At 45.3% G+C, this 23,888-nt stretch overlaps 1 protein-coding gene across 8 annotated transcripts in view; it reads left to right on the forward strand.

The window, feature by feature from the left end:
• Positions 1–23,888, forward strand: part of LOC139747943 (innexin inx2-like) — a 45,049-nt gene that overhangs the window by 18,949 nt on the left and 2,212 nt on the right. The window contains exons 1-4 of one of the 8 annotated variants that reach the window (XM_071660439.1): positions 12,986–13,223; positions 18,979–19,257; positions 21,531–21,590; positions 21,926–23,746. In XM_071660439.1, the coding sequence (XP_071516540.1) occupies positions 21,950–23,203 (1,254 nt within the window). In that variant the 5' untranslated portion in view covers positions 12,986–13,223; positions 18,979–19,257; positions 21,531–21,590; positions 21,926–21,949 and the 3' untranslated portion in view covers positions 23,204–23,746. Of the gene's footprint in view, positions 1–12,985; positions 13,224–13,296; positions 13,435–13,468; positions 13,818–18,978; positions 19,258–21,530; positions 21,591–21,925; positions 23,747–23,888 lie in introns of those variants that run through there. The other 7 variants (XM_071660435.1, XM_071660443.1, XM_071660437.1 and 4 more) reach the window with 7 other exon arrangements.

Here is a 23,888-nt window from a genome sequence, read left to right on the forward strand (position 1 = left end):
GACCTTTGGCCAACGTGTGGTCAATTGACCTGATCTAAGCAGACACAAGATGCCATTCCCCGCGTCAGCGAGGTAGCGCTAAGAACAGAGGGCTGAGCCTTAGAGGGCATATCCTCACTTGGCCCCCTTCTCTGTTCCTTCTTTTGGAACATTAAAAACTGAGAGGGGAGGATTTCCAGCCCCCCGCGCAGCTCCCTCCCCTTTTAGTCGCCTTCTAGGGGATGTGGTGTATGGTGCTGGATAGTGTAGGGGATGTGTATGGTGCAGGATAATGTAGGGGATGTGTATGGTGCAGGATAGTGTAGGGGGGGATGTGTATGGTGCAGGATAGCGTAGGGGGTGTGTATGGTGCAGGATAGCGTAGGGGGTGTGTATAGTGTAGGTGGATGTGTGGTGCCGGATAGTGTAGGGGGTATGTATAGTGTAGGTGGATGTGTGTATGGTGCAGGATAGTTTAGGTGGATGTGGTGTATGGTGCAGGATAGTGTAGGTGGACGTGGTGTATGTGGAACAGGTGGACTGAAGGGTGGCGTGTGGCCGTGGTGGCAGCGATCCGTGTTCTGTGGTGAAACAGGATACGACACCTTGATGTTTGTGGTGGAGACAGATTCACCTAACTGTTGTTGTCATGCTTCGGCATGGTGTTGGTAATTGTGTTGGTAGCGGGTGGTGGCAGGTCTCTGGTGTTGGCTTTGGTGTTGGTGGCAGGTCTCTGGTGTTGGCTGTGGTGTTGGTGGCAGGTCTCTGGTGTTGGCTGTTGCGTTGGGGACTTGTGGTGTTGGGGACTTGTGGTGGCAGGTTTTCTAGTGTTGGCAGGCGGGTGGTGGCAGGTCTGTGGTGTTGAGGACTTGTGGTGGCAGGTTTTCTAGTGTTGGCAGGTCTGTGGTGTTGGGGACTTGTGGTGGCAGGTTACCAGTGTTGGCAGGCGGGTGGTGGCAGGTGTGTGGTGTTGGGGGACTTGTGATGGTGGTGGCAGCTCCGTAGTGTTGGCAAAGTGGTGGTAACAGGCACGTAACTCGTGGTGGGGGAACAGGTGGTGGCTGGTCAATGTTGGAGACGTTGTCACCCCCAGACCAACCGTGTTGGAGAAGCACTCGTCATGGTGGTGTTAGTGTTGGAGATAGGCGGGATGGCCTGTTCGAAATGACTTTGTTGGAGACTCAAATGGTCTTTGAACTCGCCTTTTGGTGAATAAAGACGAGTGGTGGAGAGAAGCTAGTGATGGTGTCTTCCCTGCAGTGTTGGAGAAGTGATGATGGAGGGGGAGAGAGAGTGAAGGAGGGAGGGAGAGTGAGGGAGGGAGGGAGGGAGAGAGTCCTGAGCTGGTGGTCTGTCCCTCCAACAAGCAGGCATCCTATGAGCTGGCTGGCTTGGCGGTCACCTAACTTACTCACACCCATTTACTCTCCCTCTTCTCACATCTTAACGCCACGAAGAACGCCATCGTGGCATAGGTCTCCACCTCCACCTGAGCCATGGCATGAAAAATCGGCGGTTCGAACCGTGGACCGGGGTCTGTTCTACAGAGGAATACAAGATTTAAAAAAAGAGTGGAAGCTCGCCTGGAGGCAGCACCGCCATACTCTACCCCTCCCTCCCAACACTTAATGCGGCGGTGCCACATGTACGCCGCGGCCGGGCCGGCCAGCTAGACGTTGCCACGTCGACACCACAACCACCACCCACCCTTTCAGTAAAATTACACTTATTCTACTTCCATATCATATTGATGTTCATTTCAGCGCCTGAAATATAAAGATTTGATATTAAAGATGGGTTAGAGTGAGATAGTAGTGATGATAATGGCTGGGCTATAGGAATGGTGGCGTAAAAACACAGACACACACACACACACACTCACCCCCAGGACCAGCGCCCTACCACACACTCCTTGTGTTCAGTTATGTTACATTTAACTGCTAAATCACCTCGTTCGACGTAATCACCAAGAGAGGTGTATGAACTCAACTCGGCTTCTAAAGGGAGGCCTCTGGTGTCCCTATATTTGATCTAAGGGCCACGAAAGGGATAGAAATGGGGGTCCCATCTTGGCGTTGGACAAGATGGTGGTGGCTGGGGTTTGGGCCGGGGAAGCGGAGGTGTATACAGTGGGGCCCGGCCAAGCCCCGGGCCAACCTCATTGATGGAACCACACCGTCCTTCCACCCCCAAACCCCCACGGCCGTACCAGCTCGCCACACAGCCCTGTCCAATCCTCTCCTCCTCCTCCTTCAGCCTCTCCTTCGTCTACATCTCTTAGCCCAGTTCAACACTTCCCCCTCCTTCTTCAGCCCCTCCTTCGTCTACACCTCTCAGCTCTGTCCAACACTTTCCCCCTCCTTCTTCAGCCCCTCCTTCGTCTGCACCTCTCAGCCCTGTCCACTCCTCCTCCTCCTCCTTCTTCAGCCTCTCCTTCGTCTCACCTCTCAGCCCTGTCCAATCCTCCTCCTCCTCCTTCAGCCTCTCCTTCGTCTACATCTCTCAGCCCTGTCCAATCCTCCTCCTTCAGCCCTTCCTTCGTCTACACCTCTCAGCCCTGGCCAACACTTCCCCCTCCGTCTACACCTCTCAGCCCTGTCCAATCCTCCTCCTTCGGCCCCTCCTTCGTCTACACCTCTCAGCCCTGTCCAACACTTCCCCCTCCTCTTTCAGCCCCTTCTTCGTCTACATCTCTCGAGGGAGGGAAAACACAGAGCCATGGGCTTTAGGAACAGTATTCTTCTCCCCCAGCGAGAGGGCGTTCTATGGACGTGGGCGAGAGCCATTGCGCCCGTGGACGTAGTTAGCTACGTTACTCCAGCGTTACTCCATGGGTCGTGTCAAGGGCGCCCTACCTTATCGTACAGTCTTCGACCATCCCTCCTTCAGGAGCAGGAACCTTTAAAAAAGGGTAGTTAGTTAGAAACACTTAAGTATAAATTGCTTTTCAGCCATAGTGTGTGTGTTGGGGGTCTACAGATCTACATGGGTTGTATCAAGGGCGCCCTACCTTATCATACAATCTTCGACCATCCCTTCTTCAGGAGCAGGAACCTAGTTAGAAACACACCTCCACAGGGAGATCTGGAGAAGGGATAAATAATAAACTAAGACCAAATGGCAGTCATTTGAACGAGAGGGCCTGGTCGCACCTACTACCCGCATCCACCACCCCTCCCCCAAACCATGCCCATCCCCCTTCCCCCATCACCGACCCGTTGGGGGGTTAGGGGACACACACACACACACACATACTTGCCTCTGTCCTAACATGGGATTTCTTGCTATAGGGAATGATATATTTCTGGTCTTTCGCTGTAAGGAACATAGTGACAACCCATTCGATCGTAAGTTGCTCCTTCGATGGACCTGGTCGAAAACCACCTTGTTCCATGGAACTACAGGAATTAAGTTGTTAATCATATATATATTTTTTTTTAGAAGACCAACCACTGGGAAACTAGGGCAGCCACTGCCTCCCGCGCAGTATTTAGTACTGATATTTCCCTCTATTATTGTGGCTTGATAGATTTTATAGTCTATCACAGATTGTAAGATCCCGTTGCGATGTTTGTCGATTAAATGAGAGACGAGAGTTAATATAGTACGCCAGGGAGACGGGAGGCGAAGTGTGGCAGCTGTTGCCATGTTCCAACACTCTCTCTGTGTTGGGCAGACGACCACCCCCTTCAACTACTTCTTCTTCTTCTTTCCCCCCTTCAAATCTAAAAGATTCCATTGCAGTGGATTTCAGTGGGTTTTATTATGATTTTTATATGCATCTAGCACCGCCGGGATAGTGAGAATATGTAGTGAATGGTTATTTTTCACAAGGGAAAAAGGTTTGTTTTGATGGTGAGTGTGGGCAGTTCCATTGGGCACTGCTAACCCCCCCCCCCCCGTTAACCTCGCACCTCGGCCGACCTCTCTCTCTCTCTCTCTCTCTCTCTCTCTCTCTCTCTCTCTCTCTCTCTCTCTCTCTCTCTCTCACACAGTAATTAAAGGCGACCAGTCCAGATTTCCAGGACTTTTTACCTTCTTCCACGGAGAATTGAAATTCTGTACTTTTTCTCGTACCGGATATAGAGTTAATAGTTCTCTATATTTTATAGAGATAGATTAGACGTTACTCCATTATGATCATTGGAGAGGGACTGGTTCTCTGAAGTGTAATATAGGTAAAGGTAACATATTATTTACCCATGCTATTTCCTTTGGTCAACCTCCTCCCTCCACCTCGCCATTCCTCTGCCTCCCTCCAGCCTCCTCCTTACCCTCTCACCGTTGCCACATCTCCGGAACCTCCTATAACGAACAGGACCCTCCTTACGTTCTTGAGTTACGCCGAGAACCCACGAAAATACGGTTGTAACACATGCTTCATATGCGTTATATCTGTGACGGCTGGGTGAAGGCGAGGGGGAATAATTGTATAGCGAAATGTTGGACGAGATGTGACACATCAGCACTGGAATCTATCCCTTGTCCCACCTTTTGTCTACATCCCAATAAACACCTGGGCTACCCAAGAGCCGAGGAAGAATGACCCTTATTCCACCTGACCCACTGGGCTAATTTCCCTTGCTGGTGATATTGAAGGGGCCGAATCGAAATATGAACTTAATAAATCCTCCCCCCTAGTAAAGTGTTGAGGAGGGGGAGGACTGGGGGTAAAATCAATGTTAATACCTCATATTTCATACACTTTATAGATACCTGTGTGTCACCTTGCTTCATTTAGCTGAACGAGACACCATTGGGTATTTGTCAAAGGGAATTAGATCAGATATTTTTATAAGAGGTTATAAAAGGAGGGGAATCGAGTTCTCTCCCATATGGGCACAAAAGGGTTCAGATTACATGAGCCGAGGCTCTCTTGTCTCCTCCCCTCTGGGCGATGGCGGGAAGGAACAGGACAGGGTAATAGTTTCCTAGCGTTTAAGCAGAAATTAAGTGCTGGATTGAGAGTTAAGAACATGGAATAGAAATACTGTTGAACCGTCCATTCCATTGGCTCTATTCCATTTAAGCATATCATCCTAACATACTCTTACAACGTATGTTATCTACTTTTGAGAGAATATACTCTACACTTGATGAATATGAGGGTTTTGATTGTATAGTTTTAATAGATTAAGATCTTATTTGATATTTAAAACAATATTTGATTGTATGGTTTTAATAGAATAAGATCTTATTTGATTTTTAAAGCAATATTTAATCGTACAGTTTTGATAGAATAAGTTCTTATGTGTCTTTCAAAACAAAATATTTAGCTGCAAAAAAATTGGCCTGTGCAAAGTTTCGTTCGATTTCGTAGCATTTTTCTTGCAAATTTATCGAGGGAAAAAAATCCTTGATTGATTTCCTGTACAATTTGGAAAATGTCTCAGTTTAAAGAGAGATAAAAGATAAGAAAATGTCTCAGTTTATAGAGAGATAAAAGATAAGAAAATGTCTCAGTTTATAGAGAGATAAAAGATAAGAAAATGTCTCAGTTTATAGAGAGATAAAAGATAAGAAAATGTCTCAGTTTATAGAGATAAAAGATAAGAAAATGTCTCAGTTTATAGAGAGATAAAAGATAAGAAAATGTCTCAGTTTATAGAGAGATAAAAGATAAGAAAATGTCTCAGTTTATAGAGAGATAAAAGATAAGAAAATGTCTCAGTTTATAGAGAGATAAAAGATAAGAAAATGTCTCAGTTTACAGAGAGATAAAAGATAAGAAAATGTCTCAGTTTATAGAGATAAAAGATAAGAAAATATCGGACACCAGACCATTAAAGGCTCAAAAGCCTTTAACCAGACCATTAAAGGCTCATTAACCTTTGACCAAACCATTAGAGGTTCAAGGGGCCTTTGACCAGACCATCAAAGGCTCAAGGGCCTTTGACCAGGCCATTAAAGGCGTCGTGTTCAAGGGTCGTTCCAGCATGCACACAAGATTGGGGGGGTGTGAGGTAGGTAGGTAGGTGGGGTGGAGGGGTCGTACCATCTTCCTCACAGTGTCACGAACCCCCCACAGATGGTCTGAGACTTGGATAGGCAATACATATGACCGAACCCGTCTCGAACCTCAGAAGATATGAACCTCCACCAAATTACCAGTGAAACTAAACAGGTCCACAAGAAAAACAAACTAGTTTTTTTGATAGATAAATCTATGCCACTGCTCGTTTAACGTAGATGGTTAACGGACCCCTTTCCCCCACAGAGTGTGTAGCCACTGCTCGTTTAACGTAGATAGTTAACGAACCCCTTGTGTGTGTGTGTGTGTGTGTGTGTGTGTGGCTTAAAATCCAGATTAGAAAGTCTGTACAAGTCTCACTGTCTCGTCACGGTCGAACAGAGATCCGAGACAAAGTTCGAAACACTGAACCCGAACCTTCGGGGTTCACATCTCAAGTATTAAGAGACGTTTGAAGGAATACGAACAAACACTGGGTCATTTCGAAGAATCGACCCACTAATAAGAGTTTCGAATCGCCCTTCGAAACTAATGGTTATATTCGAAGGGTGGACGAGGGGCAATGGAGTGGAATATTCAGCCGACGCTGTGGGTTGCTCAAAGGCCCCGGAGGCGAAGCATTACAGAGTTGTCTGGTCAACTCGTTCGAAGAGAAAGATTCGAATCGACGGATAGGTTCGCTTCGCTGCACGAGATACGAATCCACCTCTCTCTCTCTCTCTCTCTCTCTCTCTCTCTCTCTCTCTCTCTCTCTCTCTCTCTCTCTCTCTCTTATGACTTGGTCATGTGTTGGCCTCGCCTATCGTGACGCATTTAGCCCTGTAAGTAGTACCAAGGGCCAGCTATTAAGCTTGTAAATAGCATCAAGGGTCAGCTATTAAGCTTGTAAGTAGCGCCGAGGGCCAGCTATTAAGCTTGTAAATAGCACCAAGGGTCAGCTATTAAGCTTGTAAGTAGCACCAAGGGTCAGCTATTAAGCTTGTAAATAGCACCAAGGGTCAGCTATTAAGCTTGTAAATAGCACCAAGGGTCAGCTATTAAGCTTGTAAGTAGCGCCGAGGGCCAGCTATTAAGCTTGTAAGTAGCCCCAAGGGTCAGCTATTAAGCTTTTAAGTAGTACCAAGGATCAGCTTATCTCCCACTGATAAGTATTATCTCTCTATCTCTCCACTGGCTTATCTCCCACTGATGTTGTCTCCTCTCTTATCTCTCCACCTGCATTCCCATCTCTTCATAACAGATCTTGCAATGTTCTTCGTTGAACAGTTCTTTGTTCAACTTCAGCGTTCTCTTGCGTTCATCAGCGTTCTCTTGCGTTCTGTAAGCGTGTTCTCACAGTGAGTTCACTTGGTATGGGTGGGTCTGCACCTTCCCATCACTCTCACAGCCACTTCCCCGTCACTCTCACAGCCAGACCATCCATCACTCTCACAGCCAGACCATCCATCACTCTCACAGCCACTTCCCCGTCACTCTCACAGCCAGACCATCCATCACTCTCACAGCCAGACCACCCATCACTCTCACACCCACACACCTGTCACTCTCACAGCCACCCACCCATCACTCTCACAGCCACGTACCCGTCACTCTCACAGCCACACACCTGTCACTCTCACAGCCACGTACCCGTCACTCTCACACCCACACACCTGTCACTCTCACAGCCCCTCTCACTCACTGACTGCTTCTAATAAATTTCAAGACCAGGTTCATTTTGATAGGGGGGGAGGAGGTCATTTCACCTGAATTCCCCAAGCCGTCATATTATTTCCCCCTCCTCAATATAGCTCGTTGTTCCCCCCTCCTCAATATAGCTCGTTGTTCCCCCTCCTCAATATAGCTCGTTGTTTCCCCTCCTCAATATAGCTCGTTGTTCCCCCCTCCTCAATATAGCTCGTTGTTTCCCCCTCCACATTATAGCTCGTTGTTCCCCCCCTCTTCAATATGTTGTTTCCCCCTCCTCAGTATCGCTCGTTGTTTCCCCCTCCACATTATAGCTCGTTGTTCCCCCTCCTCAATATCGCTCGTTGTTTCCCCCTCCACATTATAGCTCGTTGTTCCCCCTCCTCAATATAGCTCGTTGTTCCCCCTCCTCAGTATAGCTCGTTGTTCCCCCCTCCTCAATATAGCTCGTTGTTTCCCCCTCCTCAGTATAGCTCGTTGTTTCCCCCTCCTTACTATAGCTCGTTGTTCCCCCTCTTCAATATAGCTCGTTCTTCCCCTCCCCCCCCTCGTCGCAGGGGGAAGCGATCATTGGGGTATAGCTCGTGTGTGTGTGTGTGTGTGTGTGTGTGTGTGTGTGTGTGTGTGTGTGTGTGTGTGGAGGCAATGGAGAACTGGGAATGCCAGTGGTTGCCACAGCCTCCAGTGGCCCCGACACGTTTCCCATGCAATGGTAACAGTCCCCACTCCCTTGAGAAGACCATGAGAGGTGGGGTGGTCTGTGCGGATGGGGTCTGTGTATCCACGTAACTTATGAACGGTAGACTGGTAGATACGTAGATAATGTAGATGGGTAAAGGGGGTGAGGTAGATGTGTATCCACGTAACTTGTGAACGGTAGACTGGTAGATACGTAGATAATGTAGATGGGTAAAGGGGGTGAGGTAGGTGTGTATCCACGCAACTTATGAACGGTAGACTGGTAGACACGTAGATAATGTAGATGGGTAAAGGGGGTGAGGTAGGTGTGTATCCACGTAACTTATGAACGGTAGACTGGTAGACACGTAGATATTGTAGATGGGTAAGGGGGGTGAGGTAGGTGTGTGGAGATCTACCCTAAGGAAAACCAGAGGTGCGTGGGGTGTCTGGGGTGTCGCTGTTGCTGGGGGAAGAAATGATTCTGTTGGAGGGCAAGGAAAACTCTCTGGGGGTTAGAGAGAGGAAGGGAAAACTCTCTGGGGGTTAGAGTGAGGAAGGGAAAACTCTCTGGGGGTTAGAGAGAGGAAGGGAAAACTCTCTGGGGGTTAGAGAGAGGAAGGGAAAACTCTCTGGGGGTTAGAGAGAGGAAGGGAAAACTCTCTGGGGGTTAGAGAGAGAGGAAGGGAAAACTCTCTGGGGGTTAGAGAGAGGGGGCGCTGTGCAAGCAGTGAGGGTTGGGGGGTGGTGGGTTCGAGGGGTTCGAGTCTGTGGGGTTTAAAAGGTGAGGGAGGGAAAGAGGGAGGGAAAGAGGGAAGGAGGGAGGGAGGATTGCTTGTGGCATCACAGAGGAAGGGATACACGTGAGGGGGGGATTACAGAGGGGGTACACGTGAGGGAGTTGGTACAAAGCCCAGATGGTGTTGGATTCTTTCAAAGAAACTCATCTTAAAAGGTCAGGGATTCGAATAGGGGCGGGTTTAGGTTGATGGTGAAGGGGGGGGGGGGGCGCCGCGCCATGGGTCATAGGTCAGGAATAGGTAGAGAGAGATAATGGGTAGAGAGAGAGAGATAATGGGTAGAGAGAGAGAGATGATGGTTTAGGAAGAAACAAGTACAAGGAAAAAATTAAAAAGACGAGGCATTAGATTTGGCAAAAGGGGGGCTGGTCAAATATGCTTGCTTGTTTGCTTCGTACCCCAGGGGGTTCTGTGCCCCAGTGGGGGTTCTGTTAGTGCCCCAGGGGGTTCTGTTTATAGGGGGGCTCCTGCATCGCTCAGAGGGTCAGCCATGGCCACTAGGAAGGCTCACAGATGAGTAGAGAGAGAGAGATAGTGTATATAGGAGAGACATTAGGGCAATTTGGACGAGAGACATTCAGGGAAAGAGATGGTGAAGGAGGAGGTGAAGGAGGAGGAGGAGGAGGACTTCCGTCGAAGCCAGAGGAGCCAGTGAGGCGTGGCGTGGCTGCCACTGACGCTGGGAGAGGCTAGGGGCCCTTCCCTACCTCCTCCTCTTCCCCCTCGCTTGACCACACTCACTCACTCACATATTAAAAACACGGTGTCTCCATCCCTACCCCTCCGACGGATGGAGTGTCACCACATCGACACTGTTGGTGGACTTCGCCGCAGCTTAGCGACGCCCAAGATAACAAGGGAAGAAGAATTACGACAGTTGAATGAATCATGTTCTGGGGGATGTGAATAATGTTCTTAATAACAGGAATAATGTTCCGGGTGACATGAGAAAAGTTCTTAGAATGGCGCTACCGGATGGGTCAAGAAATAATGGATGCTCATTGGTTCTGAAATGTATTCGTAGTAGATTTGTATATCAAACTGCCTCGTACAGTAGTGGAAGGTAAGGTCTTTTGGGCAGTTTTGAACGAAGGTTTGGATGTGTTTTTATAGCTTTAAGGTTGTGGGTTTTTAACGACCCTATTCAGTGCCAAGGGCATATAATAATTCCCATTAAAGATATGAAATGGTATTTTTACTAGCCATTTTTGTCCTATAGACAATTGTTATGGGGACTTGTATGTTTCGTAATGACCCATGCTAGTTCCCTCATTACGACGTGACAAGGTGGGGTGTGGTGTGGTGGCATTCATCAACACACCACTACCTCCTAACGAGGCTGTTAGAGGTAATTAGAGTGAGATGACAGAAAAAAAAAGAGATAGGAGTAATTCCAGTAGATGGAACCTTATATATATATATATATATATATATATATATATATATATATATATATATATATATATATATATATATATATACCAAATGGCGTCCTAGCTTCGTCTCTTCGATGTATATCAACTGACTGTTATATTTCTCTCTTGTGTCTCCCCTGATGATGTGATTATTACACGAAAGTGCACTTGGGAACTTTTCGTGTTTCATTTTCCCCGTGGACTCATAGGAATATATATATATATATATATATATATATATATATATATATATATATATATATATATATATATATATATATATATGTATATATATATATATATGGAAAGGAAGTATTCTTGTTACTAAGATATTTATGAATGAGATGATGCATATCGTAATGAATGACATAAAAACCTTGTGTTGCCCCCTAATAGGCAGGAATGTAGTACGATAGATAAAAATAGATTGTTTGTGGTACATGAGGGAGTGACAAGTAAACACATTAACGTATGGGTTGTGAGAGGATCAATGGAGACGTGTTTAGGTATGGAATGCACTACGATAGATAGAAATAGATTATTGTACACGAGGCAGTGGTAGGGCAAACACATTGACCCTAGACTCACTCTCACACACTCCCCTCCCCTCCACACGACGTGTATGTGCGTATGTAGAGGAGATGTTTTGAATTTATAGAGGACTTTATATATAACATCAACAGATGGTATGGTACAGGGGTCCTTCCCCTGTGTCTACCAGTGCCCCAAGTGTGTGTATGTGTGTGTGTGTGTGTGTGTGTGTGTGTGTGTTGTGTGTGTTGTGTGTGTGTGTGTGTGTGTGTTCATACAGGAGTTTAATGATTTACCATGTCATGTTTTCGTAATGGCTGGATGTTGGAGGGTGGTCCAAATAAATAGGCCTTCCACGACCACATTTCAACCTTCTTGCTAAGCCACGATTGACCAACACACACACACACACACACACATACACACACACACTCTAACAAGCACTCTAACAGTTCATCATAGTACAACCCCCCAAGTGTGTACGAATACACCCAACACTAATTAATTAGCATATTCTGGCACGTTAAAAAAAGAAGTTAAATACGCCTAACGGTTATAATAGGTTAAGTGTCCATTTATGTAAATCACTCCTCAGAATGCTGAACGTATTGCGTAGAAACCCTCAAGAGCAACATTTTAAAGCCAGTGAGATTAGAAAATGGTGTGTGTGTGTGTGTGTGTGATTAGAAAATGGTGTGTGAGTGTGTACCACCCCGCGTCACTCACTGGTTACGGGAACATAGGACGTTCAAAAACCTCAGGGGTCTGTCTGTCTTTCTGATCCTAGCTTTCAAAATTGACTCATTCCTCCTTCTTCTCTCTGTCTGTCTGTCTGTCTGTCTCTCTGTCTCCGCCATGGAACAAGAGACAGACAGACAGACAGAGAGTGTGGGTGTACCACCCCGCGTCACTCACTGGTTACGGGAACCCAAGACGTTCAAAAACCTCAGGGGTCTGTCTGTCTTGCTGATCCAAGCTTTCAAAATTGACTCATTCCTCCTCCTCTCTCTCTCTCTCTCTCTCTCTCTCTCTCTCTCTCTCTCTCTCTCTCTCTCTCTCTCTCTCTCTCTCTCTCTCTCTCTCTCTCTCTCTCTCTCTGTCTCCGCCACGTCCTGGAACAAGAGATAGACAGACAGACAGACAGAGAGTGTGGGTACCACCCCGCGTCATTCACTGGTTACGGGAACCCAAGACGTCAAAAACCTTGCTGATCCAAGCTTTCAAAATTGACTCATTCCTCCTCCTCTCTGTCTTCGCCACGTCTTGGAACGACAGACAGACAGATAGACAGAGTCTTTGGGCTATAAATTCCTCCCTTCCGTTTGTCGAGGGAGGTGAATACGAGATCTTCCTTTGCCTCACAAAGGCGCGAGGACGTCGACAAAGTAAAGGAACGCGGGACCTCACCGCACCGTCTGAACTGATCCTCCAATGCCTCCATTTCTCCTCTTATTTTTCCCCCCACCCTTTTTCCTGCCTCTCCTCCTATGCCCTAATCCCTTAACGGGAGCAAGTAGTATGGCTTGTGGAAATGTGGGATGTAGGGGATGGGGGTTCGTTCGCTGTGATTTGGTTAAAAGACACGTAAATACCTTTGAAAAAAGAGATGAACTGTGTGTAAGAGAATGGCGACTTAGCAACCGCTGTGGCTACCCCCACTCACCTCCCTTCCCTTCCCTCCCTCCCTCCCTCAAATGAACCCCCTAATCCACCTCCCCCCTCCTCAACCCCCCAACAACCCCTCCTCTCCTACCCGCTTCCCCTCCGGCCGGCCCAGAAACCACTCCCACTGGCCTCAACAGCCAATCACAATGGAGTTAGCTGCTTCGGACAGTTGTAGGTGAGTCAATGAATGCGCAAGTCGGCATTTTTGCCTTCACGTATTTAAACGCCTGTGCTTAAAAAACGACCAATGTCTTTAAAGAAAAGGGGGCATTAGCTTAAAAAAAAACACCTGTGTCAAGTGTCTTTAGCTTTAAAAGAAAAGGTAAAGGGAAGGGGAAAGACAGAGAGAGAAAGAGAGAGCTTGTCGAACAGCAGTGGCTAGAGACCCCCAAAATTTTAAATGCTGCCTGGCATCATATCCTTTACAGGCAGACAGAGTCTGGTGGTGTGTTGCCCGCCCACGGTCATACGAGGGAGAACAGACGGTGCAAGTTACAGGTAAGCGAGTCTGCCTCACAAAACAACCCCATCTCTCAACACACACACACATATATATATATATATATATATAATATATATATATATATAAAACTCAAGATCATTGCTAGTGAGGCGTTGAAATCGTATGGAGCAAGTGACCTGGTGTCTTAGTGCATTGGAAAAACCATAAAATTTGAAGTGTGTCTCGCAGTCTTTCTCTTAAAAGCGTGTAAGTGGCAGACGCTCAACTATTTCGTGTGTGTGTGTGGGGGGGTGGTAGTGGTGGTGGTGTGGGAAGTGAACGGTGGCCCCACTGTATGTGTGGTTGAGCCTGAAGCCACAGAAAACGGGGGATGCGCGTCCGGAGACAAAGAAATCCAGCGAGTTTGTGCGCTCGCTCCACAGTGAGTGGCTTTAGTAAGGCCCGGCGCCGAAACGGCACGCAGTTCACGAGTGGTCTTAGACGTCCGTTGTTCTGCGTCCAGGCCAAGTGCAACGCCGAACTTGCGAGAGTAACACGGAGTGAAGGATAATGCGAAGGGGAGCTGTCGCAAGGACCCCAATACATGCCTAAGACCCCCTCCTGGATCTCTTTCGACTCGGCTTCGTGAGGTGTGTGTGTGTAGGGGGGGGTGAAAGCGGTGGTATTAGTAGCTATGGTGGAGCTGAGAATACCCAAAAGTGTTTTGGTAATGAAAGAAAAAAGAAAGAGACTATATGGCTTTAAAAAAAAAAGATCGATCTATCTATAGTGTTATTGCTATCTATCTATAGTGTTATTGCTATGTGATTTAACCCTGGTAAAGTGAGCAGTTTTTTGGTTCATTGTGCGGTTGGAAACATCCCGCAAATCGCTAATGAGCTTATAGAATATACTTCTTTTTTTATGGTTTAATGCCCCCGAATTACGTTGTTTTGTGCTGGTGTGTGTGTGTGTGTGTGTGTGTGTAGTTCGTATTAACGACCGAATTGCAGACTATTGTCGAATGGTGATCAGTTAATTAGTGATTTGTGGGGAGGGGGGTGTCTTTTAATGGTCTACATTATTCTAATGTAAACAAACACAATGGCCCAGAATTTCTTTGTGATCAGCTAAAGTGGAGGAAGAACTGGATGTTCATACGAGTAACTGAATACCTTAAGATCTGTGGGCAATTACCAGTATTCCTGGTAACGTCAAGGGATATGAGTAACGTAACGAATATAGTAACGATAATGGTAACGTGGTAACGATTATGGATACTTGATAGTTGATTGAGTAGTTTCAAGGGATATGAGTTATGTATATGATAAAGTTTATATATATATATATATATATATATATACTTAATAGAGCAAGAAGTGTGTTAATCTGTACTGAGAATATTATATATATATATATATATATATATATATATATATATATATATATATATATATATATATATATATATATATATATAGGTGTTTTGCATAATGAGGGGCATTCATTATTAAAGAAAATTATTTATATAATCCGGTTGTATTTTATAGTCAAAAACCACCTGTTAAGAAACTCGTATCTTTTCGATGTTGGCCATTAATTAGGGTGGCCAATAGTTGGCGAGGTGATTACCCCCACATGGGTTGTGGCCAGAAACTGTACAAGTTATAATGGGTTGTTAGCTGTGAGTAGAATTGATAATGCACGCGACTGGTTGCTCGTCATGGTGGCTTGTGAAATACGTGATTAGAAATCCGAAATGACATCGTAATCTGTATATATATTTATATATATATATATATATATATATATATATATATATATATATATATATATATATATATATATTCCTAGGAGTTCGCGGGGATATGAAACACAAGTTCCCAAGTGCACTTTCGTGTAATAATCACATCATCAGGTGAGATACAAGGAATACAACATATATTCTGGTCCTGAGTCTACGGGAGCCTCTTCAGCCGAGAGAAAATGAACAGTTCACCTGACCGAAATGAACAGTTTGTTCACTGAAGCCGGCTGAAGAGAGGGGTGGTGGTGGGGGGGGGGAGGTGTCCTAGGCTCTTAAAACCAAAACACACCGGCTTTTTCCATGTCGCGTTTTCCAATATGGTAAACCACCCTTTGGCAAACATATGGTCCAATTATGAAATATCTGCCGGTGATTTGGTTGAAGATGAAGGAAGAAAAAAGAGAAAACGAACTAGTCATTTTAAGTTCCGTTATTTCGTACTATGTACATTTTGTACTCTCAACCACCGTGCCCAATCCGTAGTTCTTGTACTACAAGGAATGGGCCAATGGGAGCATGGCACAAGCCAAGCCAAAGATGGATGTGAAAGTATTTTGATTGAAATCAAGTTCTGTGAACTCGCTCGTCCAATTTGAGTCACCTGAATATGTATATAGATATTTTTGAAGCCTCACTTTAAGCCAGTGGGATGAACATATGCCCTCAATTCGATTAAACCCTTTTAAGCCCCTAAATTTAAGGTGGGCTACGTCTGGCACCCTTGCTCCACTTTAAGTCATTTTCTGTACTCTTATCTATCCGGTAATCCTCATTTTATATTATGTAATGAATAGAGCAACTCCTTACCAGTTTGAACGAACTAGTTCACCTTTTAAGATGTACTTTTAAGGTATAGCGATTAGTTTAATACTAGTTCACCTTTTAGGATGTACTTTTAAGGTATAGCGACTAGTTTTGTACGTTGAAATCATAGCAAAGGTACTTTTTTAAGGTATATTGACTAGTTTTGTACATTGTAATCGTAGTGGTAGTACCTTTTTAGGGATGGTGATCAGTTCTGTACATTGGAAGAGTACTTTTTAGGTATATTGACTCGTTTTGTACAATGTGATCGTAGGGGTAGTACTCTTTTAGGTACATTGACTAGTTTTGTACATTGTAATCGTAGTAGTAGTGTGATTGCTGGGTATGTAAGCCAGGATTATTTATATCCACGGAAACAAAAATGTTGAAACGGGTTGTATTTTGGTGATGCTGGTGGATGGGTGGTAGGTGGGTTGTGAGCGAGTGATTGGTGTTGTGGGCTGGTGGGTGGGTTGTGAGCGAGTGGTAGGTGTTGTAGGCTGGTGGGTGGGTTGTGAGCGAGTGGTAGGTGTTGTAGGCTGGTGGGTGGGTTGTGAGCGAGTGGTAGGTGTTGTAGGCTGGGTGGGTGGGTTGTGAGCGAGTGAGATAGTGGTAGGTGTTGTGGGCTGGGTGGGTGGGTTGTGAGGAGTGAGCGAGTGGTAGGTGTTGTAGGCTGGTAGGTGGGTGGTGAGGAGTGAGTGAGTGGTAGGTGTTGTAGGCTGGTGGGTGGGTTGTGAGCGAGTGAGCGAGTGGTAGGTGTTGTGGGCTGGTGGGTGGGTGGTGAGGAGTGAGCGAGTGATAGGTGTTGTAGGCTGGTGGGTGGGTTGTGAGCGAGTGAGCGAGTGGTAGGTGTTGTGGGCTGGTAGGTGGGTGGTGAGGAGTGAGCGAGTGATAGGTGTTGTAGGCTGGTGGGTGGGTTGTGAGCGAGTGAGCGAGTGGTAGGTGTTGTGGGCTGGTGGGTGGGTTGTGAGCGAGTGGTTGGTGTTGTGGGCTGGTAGGTGGGTGGTGAGCGAGTGAGCGAGTGGTAGGTGTTGTGGGCTGGGTGGGTGGGTTGTGAGCGAGTGAGCGAGTGGTAGGTGTTGTGGGCTGGTGGGTGGGTTGTGAGCGAGTGGTTGGTGTTGTGGGCTGGTAGGTGGGTGGTGAGGAGTGAGTGAGTGGTATGGGGCAGGGGGCAGAGGTTGGATGCTAGTTGCCTGATAGAGATGATATACTCCACATTTACCACATTTATTTCATTATGAGATATAAGAATGACGTAGGTTTCCTTCGTAACTGAATTCATTCTAGTTGTAGTTAACGCAAGCATAAGGGAAAGCATCTTGCAAGCGCGGGTGATGGAGAATACAAGAATTACCTTGAAATGGCACCCGCAAATACCAAGTCTTGTGGGAGGGAATCTTGGGTCGGGCTCCAGCCACGTCTTGAAGCATCCCTCTCTCTCCCTCCCTCCTCGTCCACTCCCTCCAAAAGACAGAATGCTTGAACCTGTCTCTCAACCACGTCTTAAAGCCTCTCTCTCTCTCTCTCTCTCTCTCTCTCTCTCTCTCTCTCTCTCTCTCTCTCTCTCTCTCTCTCTCTCTCTCTCTCTCTCTCTCTCCCTCCTCGTCCACTCCCTCCAAAAGACAGAATGCTTGAACCTGTCTCTCAACCACGTCTTAAAGCCTCTCTCTCTCTCTCTCTCTCTCTCTCTCTCTCTCTCTCTCCCTCCTCGTCCACTCCCTCCAAAAGACAGAATGCTTGAACCTGTCTCTCAACCACGTCTTAAAGCCTCCCTACTCCCCTCCTTGTCCACTCCCTCCAAAAGACAGAATGCTTGAACCTGTCTCTCAACCATGTCTTAAAACCTCCCTACTCCCCTCCTTGTCCACTCCCTCCAGAAGACAGAATGCTTGAACCTGTCTCTCAACCACGTCTTGAAGCCTCTCTCTCTCTCCCTCCTCGTCCACTCCCTCCGAAAGACAGAATGCTTGAACCTGTCTCTCAACCACGTCTTGAAGCCTCTCTCTCTCTCCCTCCTCATCCACTCCCTCCAAAAGACAGAATGCTTGAACCTGTCTCTCAACCATGTCTTAAACCTCCCTCTCTCCCTCCTCGTCCACGCCCTCCAAAAGACAGAATGCTTGAACCTGTCTCTCAACCACGTCTTGAAGCCTCTCTCTCTCTCCCTCCTCATCCACTCCCTCCAAAAGACAGAATGCTTGAACCTGTCTCTCAACCATGTCTTAAACCTCCCTCTCTCCCTCCTCGTCCACGCCCTCCAAAAGACAGTGTTTGAACCTGTCTCTCAACCACGTCTTAAAGCCTCTCTCTCTCTCCCTCCTCATCCACTCCCTCCAAAAGACAGAATGCTTGAACCTGTCTCTCAACCATGTCTTAAAACCTCCCTACTCCCCTCCTTGTCCACTCCCTCCAAAAGACAGAATGCTTGAACCTGTCTCTCAACCACGTCTTGAAGCCTCTCTCTCTCTCCCTCCTCATCCACTCCCTCCAAAAGACAGAATGCTTGAACCTGTCTCTCAACCACGTCTTGAAGCCTCTCTCTCTCTCCCTCCTCGTCCACTCCCTCCGAAAGACAGAATGCTTGAACCTGTCTCTCAACCACGTCTTAAAACCTCTCTCTCTCTCTCCTCGTCCACGCCCTCCAAAAGACAGAATGCTTGAACCTGTCTCTTAACCACGTCTTAAAACCTCCCTACTCCCCTCCTTGTCCACTCCCTCCGAAAGACAGAATGCTTGAACCTGTCTCTCAACCATGTCTTAAACCTCCCTCTCTCTCCCTCCTCATCCACTCCCTCCAAAAGACAGAATGCTTGAACCTGTCTCTTAACCACGTCTTAAAAACCTCCCTACTCCCCTTCCCCTTGTCTTCTCCCGCCAGTAGACAAATGCTCCAGTTATGACTACATCTTGTATACGTGTAGGATTTAAGTAGGCATTAACTGTACGAGAATGGAGAGTCAGTTGTACCCCTTTACTGATTACATTACTTGTATGTTTTTGGCCCGTGTACCTTACAGATTATTTACATATTTGGCCCGTGTATCTGAATGATTATTTACATATTTGGCCCGTGTATCTGAATGATTATTTACATATTTGGCCCGTGTATCTGACTGATTATCTACATATTTGGCCCGTGTATCTGACTGATTATCTACATAATTGGCCCGTGTATCTGACTGATTATTTACCTATTACAGGCGTGATGAGGCAATTCTGACAGCAACGAGAGGTGAGTGTGAGGAGAAGTTTGGGAGAAAGAGAGAGAGAGACGAGAAAGATAGATAGAGAGAGACATAGAGATAGAAGAGCGTGGCGGCGGTGACAAGCATGTCCCCAATGGAGCTCTGGTCATTATACTGATGTGTTACGGTCGCCACTGCAGCACAGCACATGAGTGAGGTCGACCTCAGCTTACGTCAGCTTCTGGCATCGTTCGACTCGGCAGCGACCAAACCCAAGCAGCCTCAGACCCAAAGGTGAGTTCGAAGTCGAGTTCGAGTCTTGGATGACCGAGGCAAGACCATGCATGGAGGAGGAAGGTGGTTCAAAGGCTATTCAGAGGCAATTAAGCCATTCTCTAATGATTTAGAACTTAGATGAACTTGTTTTAAGTCATTTTCTAATGACTTAGAACTTTGATAAACTTGTTCAAAGTTAAAAGCAACCTTTTTTTGAATTAGACATTATATTAAAAGTCATGCCATTTTCATATGTATTCACTGCTTTTGAGTAACTTTGGATGATTTTTTTAGTCTTTGTCATGAAAATTGTTTTGTGCCCTATAGATATAAGGTTAAATTTGAACCATCTTGAGGAAAAATTTACACGTGTGATTATTGAGCAACTTGATGAAGTAATAGGAGGATGAATGTTGGGTATGGGAGGAATGTAAGATCCTGCTTTTTTTTTTTTTTTTTTTTGAAATGAAGGAGATTTTGGCAGAAGGCCCTTGTGTGGTGGAGTCGGGACAACCCCATGCACCAGACTATATCCAGAGGCCATCACACAAAACAGTCATTATCCCACAGTATTGAAAAACCATCACACAAAACATCATTATCCCATTTCTTTGGGTAACTGTGATAATTTCTGCCAATAGGAACTGATTAATGTTATATACAGACCTATTACTTGATGAGGATGGTCTGTGAAGTGGGTCATGTTTATTGTAATTTTTATATCTGGAATGGAGAAATGTCTCCATCCAGCATGCCCAGTGGCTTGTATGAATGTTCCCTGATTATATATATATGTGTGTGTGTGTGTGTGTGTGTGTGTAGAAGCTCAAATACAAAATTTTTGGTTCTTCATTATTACGCATGCTATGAAATTTATTTTTATATAATGTAATGGAGAAGGAATGACAAGCTTATATACAAATGGTGCAAAATTTTTCAGTCCTTGGAAGCAAAATACAGAAAACAAATCTCTGCTTGTTCAGAATAAAAAGTGTATTGTACTTTTGTTAAAAAAAAATGATTTTAAATTCCACACCAGGAGAGCTATTCTTATCAAATTTTAGAATATGTTGTCCAGTTTTGAAAATTGATATTATGATTAAAAAGTGTTCATCAGTAAGGTAATCTTTTGTTATTTCATTGTAACCAGCAGTTAAAGAGTAATGATCAGTTTCCCATATCAGTTCACAACTCAGTTTTGTGTTTTGATAAGTTTCATGAAGGGTTTATTGACTCATATAATTATGATGTTTTCCATAATTTTAGGGGACCAATGTATGTAGATTCCAAAGCCAGAGTCTCTTGTCAAAATTGATATAGAAATTGAGGAAATTTACAAATTTGATTATTCAAATTTCATGTCATAATTACTTGTATGGTGTGGGTGACACTGCTCCCTGAAGGAGTGCAAATAGTTAATATGTAGTATCCTGGTTCCTAGAGGATGTACTTGTCATGTGCGTCATTATACTGTTGAAACAATCAGGAGGTGGAGGGGTGGGGTAAATTGTCACAGAGTACAGGGGAGGGTAAGGGTGAGAGTTGAGTGCAAGGGTGGGAGAGAGGTTTGAGTGCAAGGGTGGTTGAGAGTTTGGAGTGCAAGGGTGGGAGAGAGGTTTGAGTGCATGGGAGAGTGAGAGTTTGGAGTGCATGGGTGGTGTGACTGGTTGGAGTGCACGGGTGAGTGAGAGGTTAGAGTGCACAGGAGGGTGAGAGTGGGAATGTGGCATGACTGTGAGAGGCACTTTGCCATGTCTGGTGGTTGGGTGCTCTCTGTGGTCTTACTCTGAGCACTTCATTATTTTTTCCTCCTTAATTAAGCCTTAAACCACAGAAGCCATTGTCCTTGGGAGCTGAAATCCTCCATCTTGAACCAGATGTGGATTTCTGCTGCCGTCGATGGCCAGGTGAAGAATATATATATACATATATATGCTCAGCTGATGCCATCCCAGGCTCAAAGACAGTTGTGCATTTGAAGATCATCATTGCTACTACTGCTGGAGTAGTGTTAGCAGAGCTGAATAGTTACCACATTAGTGCCCACTTCATAGTGCTAGATGTTTCAAAAATTTTTTTTGGAAGTCTCTTGCTCTTGGCAGAATTTCTTGTTATGCCCATTGCTCTGCCCCCTTTTTTTTGAAGCTTTAGAAGAAAGAGAGACCTGCTCTAGCTGACACTCCAACTCACAAATAGGTTATAGAACAATAATCTTCTTATAAATCTAAAGCTGATGCCTTTTTAGGTTAGATATTTACTCTTATGCTAATATATGCACTTTCATTTTGCAGTTGGCTTTAAGAGCCATCTAACGAGGTTCAGTAGAAACCAGAATTTTGTAAATTAAATAGGTAAATGTTAAAGTTTTTGTTTTGCATGCTGTAGTGTTGGGTTTATATATCTTTCAGTTCAGCTCACTTGCATGTCAGATTTCATTTCTTCCTTCATCTGTAAAGATTGAGGTTTAAAGGTTCCATAAAAGAAATGACATACTAAAACTTTGTTGGCAATTTGATCACATTTAAAGTTTTTTTTTATTTTGATTTATATCAGTAGAGATTGATTGTTTTCAGAAATTGCTTTTGATTGGTAAATAGCTTCCTTTTTTTTTTTTTTTTGATTGAAAAAAATGAGATATTGTGAAATACAGCCGTTGAAGGAAGATGCGATTGAACCAGTAATGTAGTTCTCCCTTTCCAGAGAGAGAGGAATGGTAATGCCAGGCCAGAGCGGAAGATCCTTTGACATCATCCGGCAGATTGTCGGAAATGTTGTCAATATCTTCAATAAGCGGGCCTCGCCCTGCACAGCACCATGTGATGGCATGGTGCTGAAGATGCACTACCAGTGGACTTTCTGGGTCCTCCTCGGAGGCTTCTCTGCCATCTGGTACTCTTGGTACCACAGAGATGTGATCACCTGTGCGTCACATTTTAATGCCGAGACGCAGGTACGCTTAGACTACATCAACATTTGTCTGTCATACCCCTTCGTAGAAGGGGCTGGCGAGGGTAGCCAAAGGCGATATCTCCTCTTTTACCGATGGATCCATTGGGCATTGCTGCTCCTGGCTGGCATCTACTACATTCCACGCAAGATCTCGAAGACTTCAGAAAACTCCAAAGTGAAGAAGCTGATCGAAGACCTGGCTGTCAATGCTCATCGATACGATGGCCTAGAGCGAGAGCTTGTCGAAAGAACAGCAAAATACATCGCATATAACTTAAAGACTCACAATGGCCTATATTACAAATATGTTACATGTAATTTAGTTGCTTTGTTGGTAGACATTTTTAGCTTCCAGTTCCTGGACTTCGTTTTCCAAGGGCGGTTTCTGAGGTATGGCTTCCAAGCCTATCCCTTTAATCGTGACCCAAGATACTTCACGGACTACATCTCTGAGATGTTCCCACCTTTCGCCAATTGCGAACTACACAACGAAGTGCAGCTGACGAACAAGCGAATTGAGAGATTAGGCTGTCACCTAACCGTGATGGAACTCTATGAGAAGATGTTCTTGGTACTCTGGGCATGGCTTATCGTCATGACAACCATGACTGCTGGTTACCTCATCTTCCTAGCTCTCATGTGGGTGCCTTGGGCAAGACTCGTGATGTTGAGGATTGCAAAGCCCCTCAGTGCCAAGGACACCATACGGAACACAATCTGCAACATTGTGAGCACTTGTAAAATTGGAGATGTCTACCTCCTTTACCGTCTCAAGCAGCATTTTAGCCATGCCCGTTATTATGAGCTCTTAACACGCCTCTCTGACCCTGAGTTCCTGCGCACAATGCTTGACAATGTATCCATCGACCATCATGGACACAACAAGGGCGCTGGGCCACAAGATCTACGCCAGCGGAAGAACAACCCCAAAGCTCCAGGCAAGTTTCAGGATGTCCTCTTTAACACACCTGGTGAAGGGGGATATCTACCCAACTCCAGCATCTTAGTAGAATAAATTAAGGGGAAAAAAAAAGAGCCTAGTGACTAAGTCATTAAGAAGTGTAGAGCCTAGTGACTAAGTCATTCAGAAGTGTAACTTCAGTTTTTCTGTACTTATCAGTGGATAGTACAAATGGACAGTGGTCAGTGGAACCTGCTAGTTGCCTTTTAGCAAAAGTTTTTGGAGGAATCTTACTGACATTTTAAACCATGTGATGATAATATAGTGATAATGAATCATTCTATTTAGTATAATGGATGACTGTGGAGTGCTTGATGTATGAAAATTTATGACAGTGAAGATTGTTAAGCTGTGAGTTTTTGCGTGTGAATGAACAGTTAGCAGTGCTTTCTGTACTTAAGGATACTTTATGTAACAAAGAAACTGCAGACGTTGCCAGGTTATGCATTTATGTCCCCACTTTGGCATTTAATTGTAGTTGTTGCATTTAAACCTCAGACCAATATTGACGTGTCCAAGACATACGGGGAGGGAAGGACTTGCAAAATGCTGAGACGAAAACTGCTTTAGTCTTCTTAAATAAAATGTGAACTGTGACTGTCTTTTCATTTTCTGCCTTCTTAAGCATGGGCTCTGCTTTAGACAAATGTGTAATGGCATGGTTGTGGGCACTGATTTGGTACACTGTGAAAGCTATTAACAAACCTCCTTTTGTTTCAGGTGTGATGACGTAGGAGAG

This window comes from Panulirus ornatus, chromosome 71, assembly GCF_036320965.1.
Source record: "Panulirus ornatus isolate Po-2019 chromosome 71, ASM3632096v1, whole genome shotgun sequence".
Classification (NCBI taxonomy): domain Eukaryota; kingdom Metazoa; phylum Arthropoda; class Malacostraca; order Decapoda; family Palinuridae; genus Panulirus; species Panulirus ornatus.